The sequence below is a fragment of the Calonectris borealis genome, chromosome 2 (assembly GCF_964195595.1).
Source record: "Calonectris borealis chromosome 2, bCalBor7.hap1.2, whole genome shotgun sequence".
NCBI classification, from domain to species: Eukaryota; Metazoa; Chordata; class Aves; order Procellariiformes; family Procellariidae; genus Calonectris; species Calonectris borealis.
Genome location: NC_134313.1, coordinates 165843817 through 165868693, shown reverse-complemented (window position 1 = coordinate 165868693; position 24877 = coordinate 165843817). Strand labels below are relative to the sequence as shown.

At 44.6% G+C, this 24877-nt stretch overlaps 2 protein-coding genes across 2 annotated transcripts in view; one reads left to right on the top strand and one right to left on the bottom strand.

The window, feature by feature from the left end:
- Positions 1 to 11030, top strand: part of DLEC1 (DLEC1 cilia and flagella associated protein) — a 41890-nt gene extending 30860 nt beyond the window's left edge. Inside the window, exons 29-38 of the mRNA XM_075140877.1 lie at positions 504 to 721; positions 1726 to 1860; positions 3715 to 3837; positions 4612 to 4706; positions 4798 to 4882; positions 5431 to 5631; positions 6519 to 6680; positions 7653 to 7806; positions 8218 to 8338; positions 10560 to 11030. Coding sequence (XP_074996978.1) covers positions 504 to 721; positions 1726 to 1860; positions 3715 to 3837; positions 4612 to 4706; positions 4798 to 4882; positions 5431 to 5631; positions 6519 to 6680; positions 7653 to 7806; positions 8218 to 8338; positions 10560 to 10683 — 1418 coding nt within the window. The 3' untranslated portion in view covers positions 10684 to 11030. The remainder of the gene's footprint in view (positions 1 to 503; positions 722 to 1725; positions 1861 to 3714; positions 3838 to 4611; positions 4707 to 4797; positions 4883 to 5430; positions 5632 to 6518; positions 6681 to 7652; positions 7807 to 8217; positions 8339 to 10559) is intronic.
- ACAA1 (acetyl-CoA acyltransferase 1) lies at positions 10863 to 24860 on the bottom strand. Its single transcript, XM_075144265.1, has 12 exons — positions 23749 to 24860; positions 22602 to 22695; positions 22246 to 22303; positions 21324 to 21403; positions 20836 to 20878; positions 18531 to 18629; positions 18009 to 18089; positions 15928 to 16118; positions 15651 to 15830; positions 14787 to 14842; positions 13853 to 13998; positions 10863 to 12931 (listed from the first exon to the last, which is right to left on the bottom strand). The coding sequence occupies exons 1-12, from the start codon at positions 23953 to 23955 to the stop codon at positions 12856 to 12858; spliced, it is 1311 nt and encodes a 436-aa protein (XP_075000366.1). The 5' UTR covers positions 23956 to 24860; the 3' UTR covers positions 10863 to 12855.
- Positions 24861 to 24877: the final 17 nt, after the last annotated feature.

Below are 24877 nucleotides of genomic sequence, written 5' to 3'. Positions count from 1 at the left end.
CCTATCCTGATGTGTCTGGGTTTTCCCTCATTGAAATGATGGGAATTCAGGATTTTCCATCCTGTTTTTGTAAATGTCTCACAGCACTAAGCCTGGACAATCAGATGGGCTACCTGCTTCTAGTAGCATCATCTGACTTTTCTGTGTTTAGTCTTTTTATCTCGAATAAGATTTTAAGTTCTTCAGAGCAAAGGTCAATCACCCTTTTGTTTTTTTTCTGAATGTCACCAATGACATTTGCTTGACAAACAAAATACTCATAATTTATTTTTATATTATTAAAACTATAGTTTAGGACCTAGAGAGTGGCCAATAAGAGCATAGCACACATGGTCTTAAATCATTTTAGTTTACAGCAAACATGGAAAGCTTAAGATGTGCTTTAATGCAAATCCTATTGCTAGACACAAATTCGTTACTTGATATTCTGGTTCTCCGGTACCAGCTAAGCTATGAGTCTTCTCGATGACCAGAAGTAATTGTCCTTTTCCTTTTCAATTCAGACATCCGCCTGGACTGGGAAATTTACAACCAAGAGCAAGATGATAAAAAGCTGGTGGACCTGTTGATGTTCTTTGGAGACCCTTTTCCTCCTAAGGACACGGATGAAAATGAGACTGCATCAATTGGTAGCACCTCAGAGTCAGAGATCGTGTTAAAGTTGGATCAAACTGCCGTTCCCTGCGGAAGCATTTATCCAGCTTGGCAAACCACAGATGAGGTCAGCTGTTAGTCTGTTTTTTATACTGCTGCTGAGATACATGATGGGTTTCTTGGCATGAAAGGTTGAAAACAATAACACGCAATGTAACTTGTAACTAAGAGCTGGATTGTTACAAGAAATGTCAGCTCCTCTCACAGTCAAAAAAGCAATACATGGGTAGATGGCTATTGGTATCAGCTATCAGTTTCTAGAATGAGCTATAAGCAAATAGCACTTCAGCTTCTCCTTTTCTTAAAAATTGTTAAAGAAGCTGATGAGATAACTTTTAAAATTGAAAAACTAATGCCATTTTTACATGAAAGTGTTATGATAAATAGAACTCCTTAATTTGGGTCTACTTTTCTTATGGGTGCTTTATGGTGTCAACGTGTGCTGTAGTCAGGGAGCAAAATCTAACTGCGAAGTTCAAATTGCAGCTAATGATATGGAGGTATTTATCCCAGTGCTGAAGTTAGATTGGTTCTGTTGCTCTGTTAGAATATGGTAACATCTATTAAATGTGAAGTTTGATTATAATATGGCAATTTACTGTCTTGAAAGGCTGGGAGTGACAGGGAGAAGGTATCATGCAGGATATGTATATTTCTCTGGCAAAAGCTTTACAGAAAAGATACTAAAATCACATTTTCTCTGCCCCAGCTCAGAAGGCATAGTTGTTTTGAATACACATCTTACCTTTCTTGTGCAACAAGGGGATGTTATTGCCCTAGAGCGCTGGCTTGTGCGATGGGCCGGAGATGTTACAGTTGAGTGCTTCTCTTGGTAGAACAGGACCCTAGCATGCATGTTTTCTAAGGAGTTCAGGAGCAGTTTCAGGGGAGCAAACCTCTGCATGAAAAAATTAATGTACAGGACACATCCACATGTCCAGCTTTTGTGCCAGAAAGAAAGAAACTGGAGCTGGCCATACTTACTGACTTGTGCAGCAGTTCCCTCTACACTTGCATTCCTCCTTTGCAGCGTAACAGTTTTAACCATTCCCCACCCTTGCGTCCCTGCAGTCTTCAGACTCTGACAGCGAAGAGAGGGAAATCGTCACTCAAGAACCTACAATACAGAAAATCGTCTCTGTACTTATACGACCTCATGAAGGAGTTCCTGCAGACAACCCCTACTCCATTACTCCAAGACAGATAGTAAGCTTTTACATTTTCTTTGTGCTTAGATTTAGCATATTTTCTGCAGGACAGAGGAGACAGAGAAGGAGGAGGAGATAGCTTTGGTTTGGGATAGAGACTACTAAACAGTGAAACTGTAAGCTGGGAGGCTTTGGGATCTTGAAGATGACCATGAGAAGAGATTGCAAAGTCAACAGAAAAAAGAAAGTGTCCTACCTACGTTTGAGCAGTTAACTGATGACTGGAATTAAGTGTTCCGTTGTACTAGGCTCTCTAGAGTGGCATCTCTGGTCTTCTCACTCGGGTTGCCTTGGTGAAATGTGTGGCGTTAGGTGAGAGGCATCCAGCCTGAAGCTTTGGAAGCATGTTATTTAACCAGGGTAGATTTGCTAAGTGGACGTGGCAGAGCTGGAAAGCAGGTTGCTGGGAAAAGCGTGCTCTGTAGACAACTCTTTTGGATAAACGGTTGTAACCCACAGTACTTCAAAAGTAACTGGTGCAAACAGGGGCCACAGTGTCATGATTCCTTAGGAATAAGATAAAGCAAACACAGCACTGGAAAGATCTGTGAGTGACAGGGTTGCCCAAATATCAGTGTGTCAATTTTGATTCTTAAATATTAGCAAGTTTTTTGCCAAAGAGTTTCAGTAACAGATTAAAATGAGTTAAAGATTACGTAAAAGAAATAATTACAGAAATGGCATCTCAAAGAAATGAAGCCTACAGTCAGCTCTGGGGTGATTGAGGCTGAGATAGTTCAGATAAACAAGTGCCTCGTGGTGGAGAGAGCCTCTATCGGGTGTAGCCAGCAGTGAGCTTGGCCCACGTGGAATGGAGTTGATGCCTATGCAGGTATTCCTCTGCAGAAATGTTCTCTGTGTTTCTACTATTGCTTCAGGAAGGTTTGTTAGCTCAGACCTAGCTGGCCAGACCTAGCTTAAGTCCATGTCTGAACAACTAGGCTCTCTATGACCACAGTGCAGAGACCCTGCAGCGCTGTAGGACATGACAGGGCTTACTAGCTCTGCTCTGGCCCTGCCGTACCTCAGGCAGATCGTTCGTACGCTCCTCACCACTCTGAGCAGGGGGACCGCAGTGCAAGGAGAGCTGAGCTAGATTTGCTTCTACTGAACGTAGGCCCAGCAGGACCACACATCTCGCCCTGTCTCCACATCAAATGGGGGAACTTGTGCCTGCACAGCACTAGCCTGAAAGCAGCACACACCACGTGGCCCCTGAGCTTATAAACTCGGCTAGACATGAATTGGTTCTGTAGGGAGATGGCAAAGGGTTTTCTGCAGCAATAGCAGGATTTAACCTGCATAATGCACCTAAAGAAAGCAGAATCTATTCAACTTGTAAATCCCAGAAAATCCCCTGTAGCTGGCTAGTGCGTTTGATTACATTCCCTGCTGTCATGTAAAATACAAAAAATAGCCAAGAGTAAACTGAGCTGTAAAATACTCTCAATTCACACTTGCAACTCTTCAAAAAATGTTTCTTGTATCTGTGAGTGCTGTCAGTTGGGGGAGAATCATCTGAGTTAGCCTTGGAGTAAGAGTGGGCAGAACTGGGTATTTTTAAAAACAAACTAACAGGTATGTACATATGTTTGTGTACTTAGGGAGTTGGTCCGTGACTGTGATTAAACTCTGTTGATGCTAGACACTGGCTACATCGATATTTGCAGCTGAAATAATTAAGTCAGTTTTGTTGTCACATGCTGTCATTTTAGCGCAAGCCTGACCGTAGCCCATCCCCAGGAGATTTCATGCTGCTTGTGCAACTCAGTTTTAGCAGCTGAGCGCTGAGGATGCTTGTGCAATCCCAGGCAGCTGCCTGCGCTACTAAACAGTTGTCTCTCCACTGCAGGTGGTCCCAGGAGGTGGCAGCATCTCCGTTTGCATCTCCTTCACCCCACGCATCCTGCCAGAGGCCGAGCCTGAAATGCAATGTGAAGGGTTTGTGCTGGGTTTCATGAACCTAGACGACAAGGTAAACTGACTATCACAGCAAGGCTAAAGATGACCAGAAAATAATCATTTCCCTTCCTGTAATTTCATGTACAGGCAGGTACACAGCAGGCCAGTCTGTATAAACAGTCCTGTTCCTGCTACCCTGTTACATCCTTCCTTAACTAGGGTTGTTCATTTGTTGCATTTGCCTTTTAGCTTGGAAGCATTCTGGGGTGGGAATGTCACCTTCTTCTTACGTTGTCCAGTGCAGTAGACCCCAGACAAAAGCCCAGGGTTTGAAACGCTATCACAACATCAGGTTTTATTGATAACAAGAGTTAACAATGGGACTGAGACTCAGGACTGCTGAGTTCTGTTCCTGGCTCTGCATCTACCTTCCTGTGTGAATTTGGACAGCATATCTCCCCTCTGGGAAACTTCCTCTTCAACAACTGCAAGTGCAGCTCACAGGCTAATAGTGTTGAACAGTGTTTTATGAATTGCTCTGCGATTCTCTGACATGAATCATTGCAAACGTGCAAGTTATAATGAATGAATGATAATAGAATATTTAATAAAAACACCCCTAATGTTCCTGACTCCTGGAGGAAGAAACATCTGCGTCTGTATTAACCACAGCCATTCAGAGTTCAACTACTGCTTAGCTTTTGCATGTCCCATCATGTCTTACAAACAGGCAATACCGTGTCAAGCAGAATCCTATTTTGGCTAACAGCCTCTCGGGCTAAAAGTAGGCTTTCAGATTTTAGTGCTATCATTTTATACACCATTTCTGTTTTCGTTTTGTTGTCAGCTTGCAAAGACAGTGCCTAACAAAGTGCATCGCAGACATGGCTACGAAGCTCCACCGTTACGAATAGACTTGCAAGCTTTCGTAAGGCGTGCTCTGTAAGTACCATCGCACCGACGGCTGGTACGCTCGCGGGGTGAGTCAGCCTGGAGGGCAGGGCTCTGACCAGCTCTGATTCTTTACGCTCAGGTTAAAAGTAGACATGGATCATGACAGAGGTATGGTGTTCTACTCAACAGCAAGTGATCTCGTACCAGATCAGCCTCTGTTAGGAGTAAGTATTTCACAACAACGATGTATTCAGCTGGTTTGTACTGCTGTGCTACTGTAAGAATTCAGAGCTGTATGCACATGGTTTTTAAAATGCATCTTTATCCCCAGTAGCCTCATGTTGCAATTTTCTATATTACACATAACAAGATAGGTAAAACAAAAGGACTGTAAGTACTTATTAGCCAGGAATAAGCAAAGCTGAGCTCAGACAATGCCTATTTTATGTCTTTCTCTTTCTTTGTAGAGGAGTTTGTAAGTAGAAAAATAAGTACTTATTTTCAGGACATAAAGGTCTGATAGCAGAATGAGTCACTTAGAGTGGCGTGGTCAGTTTCTGTGACCCTTGACATTCGAAGACTTTTTAACTTTATTACATTATTTGTATTTTGGTTTTATACTCAAGAAATTTTGAAAAACACAAGTAGAAAATACTGGGTTGCTTTGGGGTAAAGTCCTTCAGATCCCTGGTGGTGCTGAATGACCAGACAGACTAGCACAAACCTCTCAAGGGAGTTAAAACTAACCAGTTGGGAATCATTTCTCCACCAGGTTTTGACAGATTCGGTAATGACTCAGAGTTTGAAACTCATCAATTGCACTAAGGTTCCTCTGTACTTCAGGCTCCTTCTGTCTACACCCTTCAGCCTGTCCAGCACAGATCTCAAAAAAAGCACCAAAACATCCCACAGCAAGAAGGAGGAAAAGGATCAGCAACCGCAACTTGTACTTTATCCACAGCAAAACATGCTGGTAGGCTTAAAAATAACAATCCTGTGCCAGAGTAGATAGTTTAGTAATTGGTGTGTTAGCGTGGTCCAGATGAACCACAAGAAAAACATAACCAGTATAGAAATCTCCCGATCTCAGGGAAAATAGTGGTATATTAGCAAATGCTAATTACTGCAATTTTGCCTGCTATATTGCGGGTACAAAATATTTTTCTGCAGTGGCCCTGATGTGCTTTTCTCATCAACTCTGACCTGTTGCAAACTCCTGCAGAAAACCCTGTGGTTTTTGGAGCTCATCTAAATCAACAGCCATATATATGCTGGACAAATTAAAAGATTTCTGAAGACTGCAGTCCCTCATTTCCTTAAATTAGATGCAGACAGTGCAAACACAGAAAAATTTGGTTTGTTTTGGGGGTACATGATGACACAAAAGGAAACAAAGGCCTGGAGTCAAGAATTAGCTAGGGTGCAAAGAATGAGTAGCAGTTGCATTTTTGAAGTGTGCTTCTTATTTTTCAGTGTTCGTTTTGACATAGAGACACACGTGTCTTCTTTCTTCCCGCACACGCAGAATTAAGACTTATATGTTTAAGACAGCTTTGGAATATGGTATTTGTAACCTCGGGAATTTAGAACCTTTGTCTTGCTAGAGAGTGTTTCTCCCCTGTGGTTCAGAGATTAGCTGTTCACCTTTACGCTCCGTCTCTGTGTACTGGATTCATAGGAAATAGCTGTGTTTTTTCTTTAATTATAATGCTTTGTTCCAGTGGGAATTTGGTTGCTGGCATGACACCTTTGGGTTCCAGTGGGAAAATGTGCGCCTGGGCCTTTGAGCAATGTTTACTTTGGATTTCCTGCACACAGTGTCTTCTTATGTGATGGTCATCTGAATTCCTCTTCCCACAGGTGAAAGTGTCATTCCACACAACTCTGGAGTTACTTACCTATCAACATTTGCCAGATACCCAGCTGCTTCCTGGATTCCAAGTGCTCCAGTTTGAGAACGGAGAGAGAAAGCTGAAGTTTAATCAAAATCTGGTCATTGAACATAGTAACTGCACTACCCAGGTAAGATCAGAACAAGATCTCTGGGCCCTGAGAAAGGGCTATGTTTTATCAGCATTTCTGACTCGGAATGAATGTGCCTTAAGATTTAATAGAGCCACCTCCGGAGTAAATTGTGTCATCCAGTTAAAGTGGATTTGCAAAAGGAGACAGCTCTCTGCCGAGCCTGCAGGTGACTCTCAGAAGGACAGAGCGGTTTTGGGTCGGCACGCTGGTGCTTGTACCCCAGCTCTTTGCACAGCATGACGGCCTGGATGATACGGCTCAGAGGGCAGCACCCCCATCGCAGCGTGACTCTCCACGTCCTTCTGAGACGTGGGGTCGGGACTGTCTCAGCGAACGTGCCAGCGGCTGAGTCACCAAGCACTGCCTCCTGCAGGACCCCAGTGCTTCTTGAAAGTCTCCTGAGTCTGTCTAACGCATGTGGTGTGGTCACAGCCCACACGCATTTAAAGACCAATCTCTTCCAGATGGAAAGCTATAAACCCCCACAAGTCTTCAGCAGTTCCAGTACACTGCAGGCATTTTTTTTTTTCATACCAGGTATTTCTGAGGACTGATCTGTGTAAGATCTGAGCACCCTATCTAAGATAGTCAATTTAATAATGATGTTGGGCATTCTGCACAAATTGAATGACTCAGTGGGCCATATACAGTCCTAAGGGACAAGAAGATGCTGTAATGTCTGCATCTCCACAGAAAACCCTAATAACAAATCAGAATGTTCACTCCATGTTACTTCATTAAGACCACAGTGTCTGGTTTGAAAACCTATCCCGAAACAGTAAAACAAGCAACAACTTAATTCACTCAAAGCTGTAGAATGGGGAATTGAGTCTATTACAAAAGAACACAGAACAACTACTCTTGATTCAGTGCTTGAGGTTAAGAATGATCCAGCTGTAGCAGATACTATCAAAGCTCTACAAAAACAAGGTGGGTGTTTTTCTCCCTTCCCGTTCCTCTGTTTTGCAGCTGATCCCAGTGACTGCATACCTCACCGTTCCAGTTCTGGAGCTCTCTTGCGACACGGTTGATTTCAAGACCTGCTTTGTTGCACAGACCAAGACTGAACACGTCTTCCTGTGTAACAGGAGTGGCTGTAGAAGTTACTGGACTGCTTTGCTGGGTATTCTGGTTTTGCAGTTGGATTTTCTTGTTATATAGTTTCACTATTCAGTGTTTTTATTTAGTAAGACTGCATGCCCTCATTATATAGCCATTTAGCTCATTTATAATACAATCTTAAGAGGCAACAAGGAGCAGTAGCTCCTCATGAGTTCGGTTTGAGCCTGTGCCTAATGATGTTAACAACAGATGGGCTTCAAAGGAAAGAAGATCAGGGCCTTATTATTTTGACGTGGAGGCCGTTGATCACTCCCCTTGACTAGAGGATGAAAACAGAAGCTGGCCACATGCATGGAAAGCCTCTGCCAGTGCAAGATAGGATTTATTAGCTGGCTAGCAGGGAGGCGCATTGTTTTGAGTGCTACAAAGGCTCTTGTACTGCTTTGTTTGATATGTGCTCCCTTCGCTGCAGATGAACAGGAAAGGCATCACGACCTGGAGGTGTTTTCTGTCTCCCCTACTAACGGCATTTTGGAGGCACGTGAAGGGGACCCACCTACCAAAGAGATTTTGCAGATCAGCTTTACTGCAAGGTACAGTTAACAGGACTGAAATCTCGCTGTTACTCCCCGTCAAGCCCAGACTTACAGTGTGAAAAGTCACTGAAAGCGGAGAGCAGTTCTGCTCTGTTCTTGTGTTACCAGGCTGCTCGTTTTGCTTCTGACACTTGCCAATCCTGGGTTTCCAGCTGGTGCTTTTTCCATATAACCATGTTCCCTACACTGCTCCCATATATGGGATTTCTTTTGCAATTGGCACCCAGAATTTCAGACTTTACATTTACCCACTCGAAATCATGCTGTTCCAACAGTTGGCATGACACACTGACTATGTACCACTGGATGAACCCCATTTCTTTAGGGCAATGTCGTCAACAGAGGGCAAATCTCAGGCCCTAATTCAGCGCAGAGGCTGATAGAACAGCGGAGTCCTTCATTAGGACAGAGGGAGAAATGTGTCTGGAGTAGTTCAGAATCCCAGTAAAGCGTCTGTTCGTTGTGCAGGAAAGCGCAATGTCCTCTGCAGTCAGTCTCAGGGATCCGTCATTATCGTTTATGTGGCTTCTCTCTAAAGTAACTTTTTGAAGTCCTTTACTTCCTTACAAGCATTCAGAGTGCCTCCTGATGAAGCAAATGGAGCAAAATGTTGTTCTAATGCAGTCATACAATTTGTTTTACCCTTGCTTAGCCTAACAGTTATGTTGATGTTTGATGAGAAAGAAAAAAAAATCAATGTATTTTTGTTGCCTCTAGTCCAAAGGTTTTCCGCACAACAAAGATAATGTGAGCTGCAGGCAAATGACAACAAAGAACAGAAGAGAGCAGATGAAAATTACTTTCTTTGTCCTATCTAATACTGTTCTAATTATGTTTATGGACATCTTATCGTAACCTTTGACAGGGCTAGGAATTAGTTGTGAATGGCAGAGGTAGTGACCCAAAGCCTTTAATTTCTTTGCTCTAATTAGGGAGATACAAACTCCTGTAAGAAAATTCAGCTTCCATTACAAATTATTTTCTTGGAAGTTATCACATGGTGGCAGAAAGTTTAAGACAAGTCTATCCCAGTGATTTCAGTGAACTCTGAAGACTGCTGACAGGGAAGTTTCAAGAAGCAAACTACAGGTGATGTGAGTTATTGTCGTAACTTCGATCTCCCTGGAACACGCTGCGAGATCTCCATCGCTTGGAGCTACTGAAATCTCTGTGGGACGAAGCCTCGAGCAGCTGCTCTAAGCTGCCCCTGCTCTGAGCAGCGCGGTGGACCAGAGCCCTCCCCGGGCTCCTGACTGCCTAAATTTTTCTGGAGCGCTTCTGAATATGCCTGAAGCGCTTCTTTTTGTCTGACAACAGGTACGCTAATCAGCGTGCCTGGGAGTGCCTGAAAGTACCAGAAAGCAAAGATGTTGCTGTATAGCAGCCAGATCGTCTGTTCAGCTCCAGACAAAGAATTCCCAACACAGCCGAGCTCAGGACCAGCATGGCACTGGTAAATAATTATATGCAAGGTGTGAGGTGATTTTAATAACTCACCTCCCTAAATCAATGGTCTTCCTGCAGGGGAATTTTGTATGAGAAGGAAAAAATAAAAGCTGTCTGGCAGAACAGGCTCTTGCCCCAGGCCTTTACAGCAGCCATCTCTTAGATGCAGAGAAGTCCTTCAGATGAAGAGTCTCAGGAGCGTTGGGTAGCGTTAGCCTTAGGCGAATTACGCTGCAAGACTTCCACTTGGCACAAAACTAGACTTGCTGTGAGCTTTTTGATGTTCATGTACAACCCGGACTCCGCTGACTGCCCCTTGTCTTAGGGGAGTCAACAGAAACTTTTCCGTTTCAAACTTCGTCTGTCACAGGGATGAGTTTTCACATCAAGGCAGCGCAGGCATTTGCTCCCAAACCCTAGCCCCCAGCAGAGCTTCGTTTTATTTATTTAACTAAAACAGAATTTCACAAGTAGGAAGATACTCAAGTTGTTCTTTCAAACATGAAGTTAATAATCAATGTCTCCACTTGAGGTACAGACTGGACCATTCCTTTCAGACTGTACGTAGCCGTGGGACACGACGCTATGAAGCGGGATTGCCACCCGCAGACTTGACGCTAATGTTAGAGACCAGTGCTTGTGACTAGGAGCAGCTTATGTCTTAGGGCACCATTCTCCCCTTTTTCCTCCACAAAGTAACTAATCTTAAACATCCTTAAACACAGAATTCTACCTAGCTGTAACTGAACTGTCTTTTTGCTCTGCGTTTTAGGAGCGACACTGAATATGAAACTATCGTGACCATTACTGGAATGCTGGGAGAGGAGCCTTGCAAGCTACAGATCAGGGGGCGAGGAACATACGATGGAAAGTATGAAGACCTGTATTTAATTTAAGCAAGACAGTGTGGGACAAATGTCAAGGTAATGGGTTGCATGCAGATGTGCCAACAGCTGAGCCTGTGTTTTTATCTACTTCAGTTGTTTTAATATGGACTGGAATTTTAGCAGTATGAAATTTCAAGTTATGAGGGAAAAAAGCTCATGGTACTTTAAAGAAAACAGTCAAAATCTCATTCTGTGCTATTACTTTTATTGCTGGGATAAGCTTACCACTACCCACAGAACCAGGCTCTGCAAAATAATCGGTTTTAAATTGCAAAGCAGCTATGGTAACAGTTAGGCCAAAACCCTTTGCATATCACCGTATGCCTCAAATTACAATTAAAGACTGTCAGTACCTTAAAAAGCAGCTTTTGTTTTGCCTTGCTTATTTGTTTGACATTAAAACGGACACTGACACACCATAAAAGCAAGAATTACTGAATAAGGCCAGCATTCCCCTGGCTGTTTTCTCAGTGCCTTACATGAAAAGGGGAAGAGCCAACTTTCCCTGGGCTCCTTGGAAGATTACCAACCTGCATGTTTCATCATGCTTGGGTATTGAGAACATCCCCTTCGGCTATGAGGGAGGAACCTTTCTTCCTTCTAATTCTTTCCCCCCACATGGTTCCCATTTACTCACACTTCTCTTTAAATGTTTTTAGTATTACTTTAGCTAAAGGTCACTGAAATTCCCACTTCTGAGCCTGTTAAGTTTTCCACTCCCATCATATAAAAGGTTTTTGTTAAAGGCAGCGTGTGTGGGGAGGAGGGGGCTGCAATCCACACTGGAGAAGAACAAAAGATGCACGATAGCTGCCTTCTGCCTAGTTTAAAACAGACTTGTACTAGCACCGAGAACTCATTTTATACACAGGAACCTCAGCGTGCAAAAAGCACCCTTGAAGATGCTAATGCCTCTCTGCCCCCTCTAAATAATTTAATCTTTTTGCTCTAAAATACAGCAGGTGTGATTGCTGGGTGAGTGAGACAGGCTACAGCACAGGAATGTGAGAGTATCAAACAGCTCTAGCTAATCATGACCTTCAACTAACGCTCATCATAAAAAGAATATAAATACATTGCAAGAACCCAACCATATTATTAAGTGCAAAAACAAGAGCCAGGACAAGGAACTTCAGTCTGTGTCACAAACTTAAACTTTTCTAACATGTCAAAGACGATGAGTACATTTCTTTTTCAAGCCGTTAGCTCTGAGTTTCAGTGATTTTTCTGCTCGTAAGAGGAAGAACAGGTAAGGGAGAACTTGACGATGAAACCTACATTTCGCTGATGCTCATGAAGTGCTTGCAGGAAGAGTAATGCTGAAAATCTGTTTTATGTTAGGTAAGTAAATATTATTAAGCATATGCTTGTCCTCTAAATTAGAGTCACACAAGCTGATAAGTGTTGTAAAATGTAAGTAAGTGTTGTAAAAGTGTTGTAAAATGTGTTGTAAAAGATGGAATGGCCACTTTCAAATTCCTGGCTTCTAGCAAATCATCAAAACCTTTCTATTCCAGCACCTCAACAGTTCGTTTGCTCCTGTGTAAATTACATTCTAGTCCTTCCACTTGCCCGCACCGGAGGCTTCGGAGCAGCTTGGCTGAAAGTAGGAAGCTAAAGTGCATCCTCCAGCATTGGGACAGTTTAAGACACAGCCAACTTATGGCTTGGATAGGACAGACAGAGTCGCAAAGGAAGTGATGTTAAGTCTTGGCACTGCTTTCAAAACAAGCTGTTCTTGACTTCGTGCAAGATGGTGAAATCTTTTAAGAAAACCCTGGAAAAGCCTTTTCATGCGCACTGCTGTTTTCATTTTGAGCAACCGTTTTAGACAATTTGTCATACAAAAATACTGTACCATGAACTACTTCTCTCTGATAATATTCACAGAATAAAGGGATCAATTAGATTAGAAATATTCTTTCATAATCAGCACCCAAGGGCCTGTAGTTGGACTTCAGCAGAACTAATTTCTCTTCTCCTGTCAGGATGCCATTTGCCAGTTTTGCATTTTCCCACCTGCTTAGTAGATCTGTACGATTTACTCCACAATTTGTGCCTAAAATTTGTAGATCTAGTAACGAATCCCTGAATCCACTTGATTTCACGGTGCAAATCATTTGCTATTACTAGAGAAGGCAGAGAATTAGCTGTTGCGTTGTTTTGTCAGTGCACTGGAGTTTAGTTCCCTGGGTACTCAAATACCGCTGCAGCGCCCATGCCAGTTCCAATGCACATCGATACAACGCCGTACGCTCTGAAACAAAAGAACACACGGAATTAAGACAGGTCTGGTTTAGATCATCTGGGGAAAAAAAGAATACAGTAAGTCTGAGGTACCCCCTGCTCTCCTGTGTCACCAAGAGATTCTAACTCTGGAGCAGGTCCTGACGCTCTGGAGTTCTTGCAGGGAGTTGTCTGCAGAGCACGTGGACACACGTTTCTCTGCCTGCTTTCTGGACAGGAGCAGTGCACCAGGAGCAAGCTCCTTAGCCGCCTGCCTCAGACATGGTCAAGCTAGGAGAACTGCTTTGATTCAGATGTCCTGCCTCCTACCACTGCCCTTCAGGTGGCTTTGCTATCTAAAAGTTCAAGGTAAATTTGGATAGTCAGATGATGTGCTGTAGGATTTGCATAAAAAGAGAGTGGAAAGCCTGATTTCAGAGCAAATTCTTCCACTTCAGTTTGAGGTGGTTTATCGTTACTGCCCGTTGTGCTTGGCTCACCACCACTGTGACCCTCCCCTCGAGGCCAGGGCACAGCTCATCCTAAGGTGCAGCCCAGTGGTGCTGAACGTGCCAGCCCCAAAGGGAGCAGTGACAGAGCCGGCCAGCAGCAGCTACCGGGTTTCTTCCAGACGTCAGGAAGAGCCCGAGTCCTGGGACTGAACCAAGCCCGATGCAGCCCAGCCTTGCAGAGCCGCCGGCCCACCAGCTCTAACGCTGCACGGTAGAGATGTCTACTCCAGGGCCCTGCACCACCACAGACCAGGAGAGACTCTGCATTCATGTGCAGCAAGACATTACAAGCCCTCCCTAAAGAGGGCCATCGGGAATTCATGTTCAAAGCCATCAAAGGGATGGAGAAAGCAACCATCCCTTCCAAACCGATGGTTACTTCTGAGCCTAAGTTACTTACATTTAAGGCATTAAGGCTAATACTGTTCCTCAGTGCTCACCTCTTCCCTCTGCGCTTCAATTCGTTGAGCAAAGTGACAACTTGACGAGTACCAGTACAACCCAGTGGGTGCCCCAGTGCTATTGCTCCTCCCAGGGGGTTGACCTTCTCCATGGGAATGCCCAGCTTTTCAACACAGTACACAGCCTAGAAAGACAGAGGGAATGTGTTCGTGGAGATGCTCTCGCCTTCGTTAGTTCTCAGCCCTCCTGCAATAGGGAGCCAAGAGGACTGCAGAGAAGACTCGTGATCTCGTCCATATATAAAGAGGGACAGCAAACCACCCTAGGCAGCTCTAGGGGCTTCAAAAGATTTGTGCTTAAAATGAATTTAGCTGAAACTATGTTTGTTATTACACAAACTCTACATCATTGTGTCAGCTGCTCTTAAAGTATTAAACAGTTCGTATTTAGAGGCCTGTCTGCAGCTAGACCATCTTTTCCAGTGAAAAGGAGTGGAACTACATTACAAATCCAAAGCACACGAAGTGAGCTAAGCCTATCAACTTCATCTCAAACTAAGCCCACGTACTTTCTGACAGGCACGTCATAGATTTGTGGAGGCCACAGCATTGAAGTTTCTACCTTTCATTAAGGACCTCCAAATTGGTGACTGCAACACATTCACACTGGCACCACCCGGTAACAAATGGCAGCCCTCATGAAACAGAAATTTTGCGAGTTGATATGAGGCTACAATAGTAAAGATTACATTCTTATTCAGTGGACATGTTTTCCTGTTGTTTTAGTTTTAAATATTAAGCTATATAAGCAGCTTATTTTTCTTTGAAGGAAAGGGAAAATAGTTTGTGCATGTTATTAACATTTGGCTGAAGACGTCGTAAGTGGAACAAGTTCAAATCTTAATTTTGAGACCAAGCTGAAATACACTCAGCTGCCAAGCAACGTAGCAACTCAAACATGACGCTCACTCACCTGGCTTGCAAAGGCTTCATTAATTTCATATATATCGATGTCATTCAGAGTCAGACCTATGGTTCAGAAAAGTCAGGATTTAAAAGGAGATATTTTTGCCTTATGACTGTATCAGAGAGTAATTCACTCAGCCTCCCTTTAAGAATTCCAGTTCCACTCCACGAATGACAAAAAGAGGGGGTCTTGGCTCCAGGTGGGGTATCTACACTTGTACGGATGTTTATGTACAACAATGTCTAAAGACTGCAAAACGTCACAGTTCATGGTATTGTGTCACTGAGTTTGCCAAGTTTCTTTAGATTAAATGTGATTCCTTTGCAGAGGGATTAAAGATTGAAGGGTATTTCGAGACTAAAAGATAAAACTATAGGTGAGCATATGACCATAGCAATGATAGGTGGACATAACAATAATCGTCAGCTATAAAAGCTATTTAACCTGATGAGTGTGATAAGAACCCTGAGGAAAGCCTGTTCCACTGGTCAGATGCCAAAATTGTAAAGAAAAAAAAAAAAAACAAAACAAAAACCAAACAAAACCCATACCCCCATACACTGGTCATATTAAGGAAGAGAAAACAGCACTAAATGAACACTAAATCACTTGCCACACGTTAACTGTTGAGGCTGTGCAGGGATTTAATCGTGAGCTTCTCAAAGATGAGTGAATGACAATTTATACACGAGTACAAGTGAACAGGATTACAGTAATCCCAGCTGGGATCTCTTTTAAGGTTTTGAATTTAAGTTCACTCTTCCTATAGCTGATAGCTGCATATGCTAGAATAATATAATCCTAAATTTCAGTCCACAGAGTCTGATTTGCCTTGTGCCAAACACTGTATGAATGACAAGTGGTTCTTACCCGCCTTCTCCACAGCTACAGGGATTGCGTAGGCTGGTCCTATGCCCATAACATCGGGTGGGACTCCAACCACAGCAAAGGACCTGAGCACCCCCAGGACTGGGAGTCCCAGTTGTGCTGCTTTTGAGCGTTTTGCCAGGAGAACAGCAGCTGCTCCATCACTGACCTGGCTGGCATTACCTGTTGGAAGAGATCTATCAACACCTTTTTTGCCTAAGCATTCTATTACAAGGCAGGTAAACCACGGGAACGACAGAAATTTAACAACAGAGCTGACCTGCTGTAGTGCTACCATCCTCTTTGAAGGCAGGCTTCAGCTTTGCCAAGCCTTCCAGGGTCGTGGAGGGCCTAATCCCTTCATCTTGGTACACAGTGATTGTTTTTTGGTTGCCCTGATTGTCTAGAACAGTGGTCTTCACTGGAACAATCTCAGTTTTAAACAGACCCATCTGCTGAGCTTTTGCTGCTCTGTTAAAAAAGAGTATGAAAGGGTAAATATTCCGGAGGTGAACTGCAAGAGAACTAATGTCAAGTTAGTAAGAGAATGAACTAAGGGTGACTTGGTACACAGGTACATCATCGCTGAGTAGTGGACAAGAAGACAGGCGAATACTTATTTCCATTCACGGGAAGACAAACTTCTTACCTCTACATCACGGGAAATTTATCGCTAACATTACGGGCATTCTCCCCAAACCTGGGTCACAGGATCACACGCTTCTAAGCAAGATCCCCGTTCTGTTCCCATCAACACCTTTGTGACTGACTGACCACCACCAGCCCACAGCATGAAGTTGTGCGTGTCCAGTGGTACAGTCACATCACAACTGTAAAAAAAGAAATTAATCCTGATGTTCAAACATCAATTCTTATTCTTCAGTTTAAACAGGGCAAGGGGGCTAAGCCTCTACATAACGCTCGTAATTTCTGACAAGTTAAGAAATGGATAAAGTTTCACTCATTCCTGGTTTTATCCTACTAAAGACAAGTTGAGCTTTAGACCGCACACTTCAGGTATAATCTTTGGGCATTTAAATGTAACCTTTCAACCCAAAAGGACTGCAGTTTGTGTTGCATAGTTCAGTCTGACTACATAGAAGGGTATCACTTAATTTAGCAGTAAAGGTGCAGCAAATATAAGATCTGGTCCCTGAGACAGCAGCTTTAGCAGTAGGGAACAACTGACATGACCGGACTGATATAAGTAGGCAGAATGCAATTAGCTAAATTAGAATTAGCTCAGGAGACACAGTTTTAATCTTTCGTATCAACAAGGTATTTAAAAGCCTCCACAGTAGAGCTGATATAGAAGATTTACCTTCCAGCAGCAGAGCACCCTTTGCAGGGAATACAAATTGGAGACTGAAAGCTTGTTTTACCCCCTCATCACTTTACACTTTTAATAATAAAATGAAAATATTAATGCTCCCAGGTAAGCGAGAGTTAGGGCGAAATGCTGAAGGACAGATCAGTAACTCCGCAGACATCCTGAGACCGAGGCCAGAAAATCACCCCTTTCCTCCTGCGAGAGGCGAGGATCGCGTTCACATACCCTTTTGCGTTATCAGTTCAATGTCAGTGAGAAAGGCTGGCATGCCAAGTTCCCTAGAAGCAGGGCCAGAATTTAAAGGTTAACTGGCCTATGCAGTGGCTTCCTGTATTAGATAAATAATTGGACCGGGGCGATGCTTAAACAGAGCTCTGAAAGTTAGTTTAACTCTTCGACGGCAGCAACTTTAACGCATGGGCTGACACTGGACTGCCAGTACAGCCCCATGGATTCCGGGGTCAGTTTACTTTGGCAGTGATTTAACCTCAGGAAGGTTACTAGAGGTAGGATTGGACTCACTTGGAGCCAGACACCTGCAGCGAAGACAAGCCGCTCTTCTCATAAGCTCAGCAGTTCTCTAGAAACAGCTGCGTTTCAATATTCCCTCTTCGGAAAGGTTCCTTCTGCTGCCACTCCCACGTTTAGTTTCAAATAATACTGAGCCAAAGCCACTATGAAAATATTGAACCATACATTCCTTTCAGAAACCTCATGGAGGTTGCATCCTTTGGATGCTGAAAAACAGGGGGGCACTCACTGCTCAGGGCTGGCACGCCCGGGGTACGTGCGCAAGATACGTCACACAATCCCCAGTACAGCTCTGGACTCGGGTTTGCTTGTCACACAACCCGTGACATGCACTGGTCTTCGCTCTGACCACCTCAAGCTTCTTTACTCACTGTTAAGGTTTGGAAGGCAACACGAAGGCTGCACTTAACCACTCATGGGAAGTAGCAATGCGTTTTCGATCTGTATTTATTCCTTAACTAAAAGGTTTAAAAAAAAAAAAAAAAAGCAGCAGCATTTACTTTTGTTGGGAAGCCAAGGCAAAGGCATCTTGCTTCTTTCGGGAAACTCCAAACTTCTCTGCCACGTTTTCTGAGGTTATTCTGGGGAAGATAACATCACAGAATTAATCCGACGACTCATCTAATGGAGCTGCAGTTGGCTTCTACTAAGACAACACAAAGTTCAAGCATTGGCTTTAGTCTCAAAGCTAACTGCTGCCTTCTCAACCTAGAACTGCTTGGCAGAAGCAAATCCTGAATCAAATCCTAGGACAATCCTAGCAAATCCTAGGACCAAAACAAGTTTCAAGTCCACTTTCACTGCACATTAAGCCATTGAGCTTAAGGCATAAGACAAGGAAATCTTTCATCAGAGTCGTTGATCTTCCCCCCATTTCACATAATTAATCTACCACAACAAAGGAGGATGCTGACACATACAGGTCCAAGCTCACGGGATTCGGATTGATTTGAAACAGTACAGTCGCTGAGGAAACAGACCGTCTAGAAAACCCTTACATTTCGGGATGAGGAAACACTTACCCCATAGGAATAAGGCAGTCTCGAGCTTTGCTGTTTTCCATCATACTGGAACTGATATCACCAGGGTTATTTGCATTTCTGAGGGACATCGTTTCCACGCTAAACACAAGAAAAATTTGAATTTGCTACCAGTGCTTTCATACTATATTTTTGGTAATTGCTCAGTTAAGACTGATCAAACTTAGCCTCTTGACAACACGTTTTCCTATCACCCTACAGAAACGCAGCTAATAATTAAGAACTGGCTGAGGCAGAAGCTCTTCAATCATCAATATAAGAATTACCACAAAATGAAAACAGATTGCTAGATTAAATTGGTCCTTGTTTCCCCAAGAACAGGATACCAATGTCAACAATTAATTTCTCTCGTTTCCACAGCTAGGAACGAATCACTAATGATTCTGGCACTTTTGTCCTCAAACATAACGAGAAACCTAAGGTCTTCGACTGGAGTTTCCAGCGAGATTGTCAAAAGCCATAAAAATAACACTTACAGCTTAAGAACTGGTTGGCAGTATAATAAGTATTAAGCAAACCATTATGCCATTTGTATTTTGCAACACAAAGAATTTAAGACATGGATCCCAGAGGCTGCAGTCTTTCACCTTACCAATGAATTAACAGATTGAAGATACCCAATTTTACTGCATAAATACACAGCCATCACTTAAGACTAGTGAGCTTTTGTAAAGTCAGTCTAGACCACGAAGCCTACGATGGGAAGAGGGTTTGAATTCTACTCTGCACCACACAAATACACTCACGAAGAGTAAATAACAAAGAAACTATTCCTGGAAAATGCAAGACAAGCAGAAAATAAGGGTTTTCCCCAAGCAGCTCATAGTAAGTGCCATCAGGAACTTAAACTAACTCTAATACGGGACACGGCATTACTTGATTTCAGCTGCATCTACTCCCTGAAGGAAGGTATAGAATCAGGTTTTAAGTAAGAGCAAACCACAGCTACTGTGGTTTTGTGTTGTCGTCCAGTATCTCTCCACCTACAGAGTGGGCAAGTCCACTCGGGGCAAGGGCATGACTTGGGATAAACCCAACTCACAGAAGCTATTTGTAACGTATGGATTTTAGGTCTTCGTGGAGGACCCTGCAGGGTAGAAGCCAGAAAACTTCCCGCAGTGAAACACGGTGACTTGCATACCCAAAGGCACCACGGCTGGGTCCCAAACCCTTTGAGCCTTTCAGTACCTTTAAGCGTACCATTTTGGTGGACGCTGCCAAGGAACTTCTCAAAACAATTGTGTTGAAGTGAACAAGTGAAAAAAGCATCACGCATTCAAGCAGAAGCATTCCCCGTGGACACCAAGTGCTCAGCCTACAGCAGAGGAACACGCCTGTCTTGCTGAGCTGTTTATTTTGCAGCAGTCTAAGAAGGGCGTTTTCAGCATCAGACCTTGCCCAACCAAGTAGGTGCAGGTGTTGAGGAGCTGTAAATATAAATATTTTCCTAAGGGCTACCAGATGACTGTGTACAGTAATAATTCAAGAAAGACATATGAGTTACCAAGGTAAAGAAAAAGAGAAACCCGGTATTTTAGCGTCAGGATTACTGAATACTTTTTTGTTATTTGTTCTTCTGAAGTGAACGTGTATGTGGTCACTAGTATTTCTCTAAAGCCAACTTAATATTTACATAATCCTCTAAAAAATAAACACTTCTTATGATGTTAGGACAGAAGTGAAGAACAGCACGCCCGTCCACTGCAGAAGAACATCTCCTGGAAGTCTGTAGAACAGTTATTAGCCTGGGTAAGACATCAATTTCTTTATCCAAGATAGCTGCGGGTATTCTAAGACACCAGTTAATTGGAGATTAGTTAAAAAGCTAATCATGACAGGCTCTTTCAGGCTGTCAGAGCTCTGCATACAAGTGGTATCCTACAGCAGAGCCAGAGAACCCTAATTAAACAGGCTTTTTGCATGCTTGTAAGAGATACTCAGCCCCTTACTGCAACCCCAGCAGACACCTCACCAAGATCAAAACTTCCAGGGGAATTAAAGGATTTTCAAGCACCCTCTCTCAGAGCCTTTAAGATGACCTGATCTTCTGCGAAAGTACTCAGCAGCCTCTGATAATACATGAATTGCATCTGCAGCCACCACTTAAATCCAGGTCCTAATTCCAGAGTTTATTCACCCATTTGTCAAATGAGGACAGCATCTGTTTCCTTGGGGGTGACAGATGTGGTTGGAAGGGATTTCTAATTCCTCACACAGGAGCTATGGCAGAGGGACTGAGCGCTACTTTCAGGCGGCCTAAGCAAGTGCCACAAAAACACATTCTTACCCACAGGCCAAGCCAATGTCATACGAGCCATTTCGGATGCCACCTGTAACAGCAGTAAATAAACATTCTTACTATCATTAGAAGCAAAAGCATCTCCATTCCAGCTGCGGTTTCATGAACACCTGATGCACGCGCTACAGCTGAAAGGTGCATTCCCACCACCCTCCCGCCTGCCAGAACGCGAGCCAGGTCAAGATGCTGATGGGGCTGAAGACTAACCATGACCTGACACGCAACCAGAGAGGACAGGAGGGACCTTCTAGAAGCTGCCTAATGCGGAAGTGATGGTAGAACTTACCCTCAGAAAACCAAGTTACTTCTCTAGAGATAAACTCAGCCACTCAAGGATATAAAAGTATTCAACTAACACCACACTGAAAACTCCTAACAGCAGAAGACATTATCACTGTTTTTACTGCTCAGAGAGACTGGAGGACACTTGGGGTGTGGCAGGCATTGACTCCGATCCGAGTGCCCATAACACTTACCAGCTATATTGATAATGGCCTGTAGCCCAGAGGAGCACTGCCGGTTCACGCTCGAGCACGGCACCGTCTCTGGAATACCACTAGAAAATAAGACAGCATTGGCAAAGACTCCATGACGAAAACCACGCAACAAACCAAACCTCCGAAGAGAGCATTAAGTCACTTGATTAAACTTTAACCCTCAAGTTCAAGACAGATCCCTTTATACATTTGTTGACCTATTTGGTCCTGCACCAAGAGAAAGCAAAGTTCACAGACAATTTCCAAACTTGATTTACAAGCGGCTCTGAGTGCCGTTTACCCACAGGTCTGTCTTCAGAAGGTCCTCTGTAAGCAGGGCCCTCTCACGTGCCTAGTTCCCAAGCTCTGATTGGGGCCAGAAATACTGAAAAGCTCTGCAATATTTGTAATTACTGGCGGGCTGTGTCTGCACCTCTCCAAAGTGGGGGTTGTACACTGATTTACAGAAGCAAACGTCACTTGGCAATAGATACTGCTGAAATACTTGGAAGCTGGAATCCAGCTCAATATGAGCCATTGACTACCAACACTGGGAAACGAACAGAAAGACCTGAGACAACTCCACAGTTTCAGGCCCAGGTAGAGCAGAAGGAAGTGCAGCCCACAAGTGTGGGCTTGTACAGCTGGGAGCCCACAAACAAGATCTCCCATTCAGAGGCTCAACGCAGGCAGCACAGATTAATTGGCCTCACCTCTGCCTCCCTGTCCCTTTACTAGCAGGATTCTCTAAACCTCATCAGGGTTCTCCAAATGCTACATCAAAGTCTAATTTCTAGGCAAAAGGTGATTTGCTGTAACTTCCTAAGAGCGCATGAGCTTCATCACAACCTCTGACCCAGTGCTGCTCCATAGCCAAAGCCTGAGAAGGGGAGGAGGAACTTCGATCTGGTTGAGAGTTTACCTTAGAAACTGTGCAACTCTTGCAATCAAAGCGCCAGCTCCAGGCTGCAGCACGTTTCCTGAATGCAAAGATACAATTCCAGTAAATCAGTTGCACTTCCCTCGCTATTTGCTGCAGGCATCGAAGGGATGTTAACATCGCCACGGCTTGGTACCGTCTGGCACCCAGATCAGAGCCCCTCCACTTGACAGAACAGTCATGAAGGACGTACTGATTTCATAAACCTAACACTACGCACTAACCCCTTCCAACCCCACAATACTTGCAAGTATCCCATGGGACACCAGGAGCAGCCTGTCCCAGAGAGAACTATCCAGACCAGGAGTTTCGAGTCTGGACGGAGGTTGTTCACTCACCAACACAGATGTCTCCCAGGACCTCAGGACGAAGACTGACATCTTGAAGGACAGCTGTCATAACAGCAGACAGCAGTTCATCGGGTGTAGTATCCTAAAGGCACATGGAATTAGCACTACTTAACAAACACCAGAAACTGCCCTGTCACCAATTCACCCTCAGACTACTTCAGAGGGCCAGTGCACGATGCTTAGACAGCTTTACTCCACTTCTCAGCTCATGATGGTTGTCATTTTCCTACAAAAGCAGAATTACTCTGCATGTTTTTTATCCCAGGTATCTTTCAAGCACTGAAACACACGCTGCTTTCTTACCTAGCTCAGTTTCATATGAGCGTGCCTTGTAGGGCCTTTAAAACAAAAGACTACGGTGAGTTATGTGACAAGGCTTAGCAAGTAGAGCCCCTCAATTTATTTTGTGAAAGAAACAAGGGTGACCCCTCAGCTGGTGGGAAGCACTGCGGGCATGACGAGATCTATTTTGAAGGATGACAAGCAACGCGCATCCTTTGGGCCCATCCTGGCACCGGTCAGAGCCGCAGGACTCTGCGCTTGCCACCCAGCGAGGAAAAGGGCTGCTCCAGGAGAGGGGTGGCAGGTCCATGCCAAGCGCCGTCGGTACCCAAGCAAGCCGGGCAGGCAAGGGAGACGATGCTTTTCTAGCTCTGTTTGACCACAGCAGGTAAAAGCAACGTGGTAGAGACCTACCCCAGGCTTTAAGGGGAGCCGGGACACTCGTCGGTACCTTGGCCAGCTTTTTGGGGGATGCTGGTAGTCCTGCTGCACCAGCACCACACACTCGGCATTAAAACCTTCAGAAATGTTGTCTTTTAGACCATTATGAAGCGAAGCCCCACTCCTGGCCCGTGGATGGGGGACAGTGAGAAGGTGGGGGCCCAGCACCCTGGTGTGTGGAGGGGAGGCAGGCAAGGGGGTCCCCACCTCTCTGTGGGATGCTCGGCAGTGCCGGGGGGCCTCAGTGCCTGGGAGGACCCCGACCCAGCACCCTGGGGGGGCTCAGCAACCGGGGGGAGCTGGAGGCCCCCGCCCCCCGAGGGGGGAAGGCGGGCAGGGAGGCCGCAGTACCGCTGGGACCCGCCGCACGCCGGGAGGAGGGCAGGCGGGCAGGGCCCCACCCGGGCCGTACCTTGAAGCCGCCGCGCTTGGCGCGGCCGATGGCGGTCCTCCGCCCGTGCACCACCACCACATCGTCGGGGCTGGCGGCCCGCGGCGAGGCCCCAGCGCGGCTCCCGCACGGCGCGGCCCGTACCCCGGTCCCCGGGGGGGAAGCGGCGAGGTGCCCCAGCACCAGCTGCACCCGCCGCGCCGCTCCGCCGCCCGGCCCCGCCGCCATTTTGTCACCGCTGCCTCCGGGGGCGTGGATGAGATGAGACACGCCCCTTCATTTGCATGGTCCCACCCCCCCGCCCGGGATGGCCCCGCCCCCAAGGCTTAACCCAGGGTTTAGGTCCCTACATGGAGGGGGGCAAAAAAAATTAAAATAAAGACGTAAAACAAAAAAAACCCCAACAAAACAAAACAAAAAACCTGAATAAAAATAAATAAATATTAAAAATAAATAAGTAAATTTAAAATTAAAAAAATTAAATTGATTTAAAAAAAAACCAAAAAATTAAAACAGAAAGAAGCGAAAAAGGCAAGAAAAAGGCAAGAAAAAGGGAAGAAAAAGGGGAAAAAAGGAAGAAAATAAAAGAAAAAAAAAAAGAAAATAAAAGAAAATAAAAGAAAAAGAAAAAAGAAAAACAAAGAAAAAGTAAAGAAAAAGTAAACAAAAAAGGTAAAGAAAAAAGAAATAAAGAAAAATAAAGAAGAAATAGAAATAAAGAAAAGTAAAGAAGGAAAATAAAGGAAATTTTAAAATAAAAATAAATACATGAAAATAAATTAAAATTAAATAAATTTTAAATATATAAAACCCAGCACATCTGGAGCATTTGAAGAAAGTGGGATGCCACGACAAAGGGACACGCAGAGCCGTGGGGTCCGAGGACTGCACGGATTCATTATTTCCAGTAAAACCCACGAACCATCAGCTCCATCCCTGCCTTGTCCCCCCCGGCCCTGCTGCCGCCCGGGGACGGTGACGCCAGGCGGCCCCTCGCCCCCCTGGCACCGCTCCTCACCCCCTGCCTGCGCACAGCCGCTACCTACTGGGAACCGTCCTACTGGGAAGGGGCTGTACCGGTGTGCAGGGGACAGGCCGTGTCCCGCTCCAGCCTCGCCCCCCCCCACTCCCAAGAAAATAATTTCTCAAT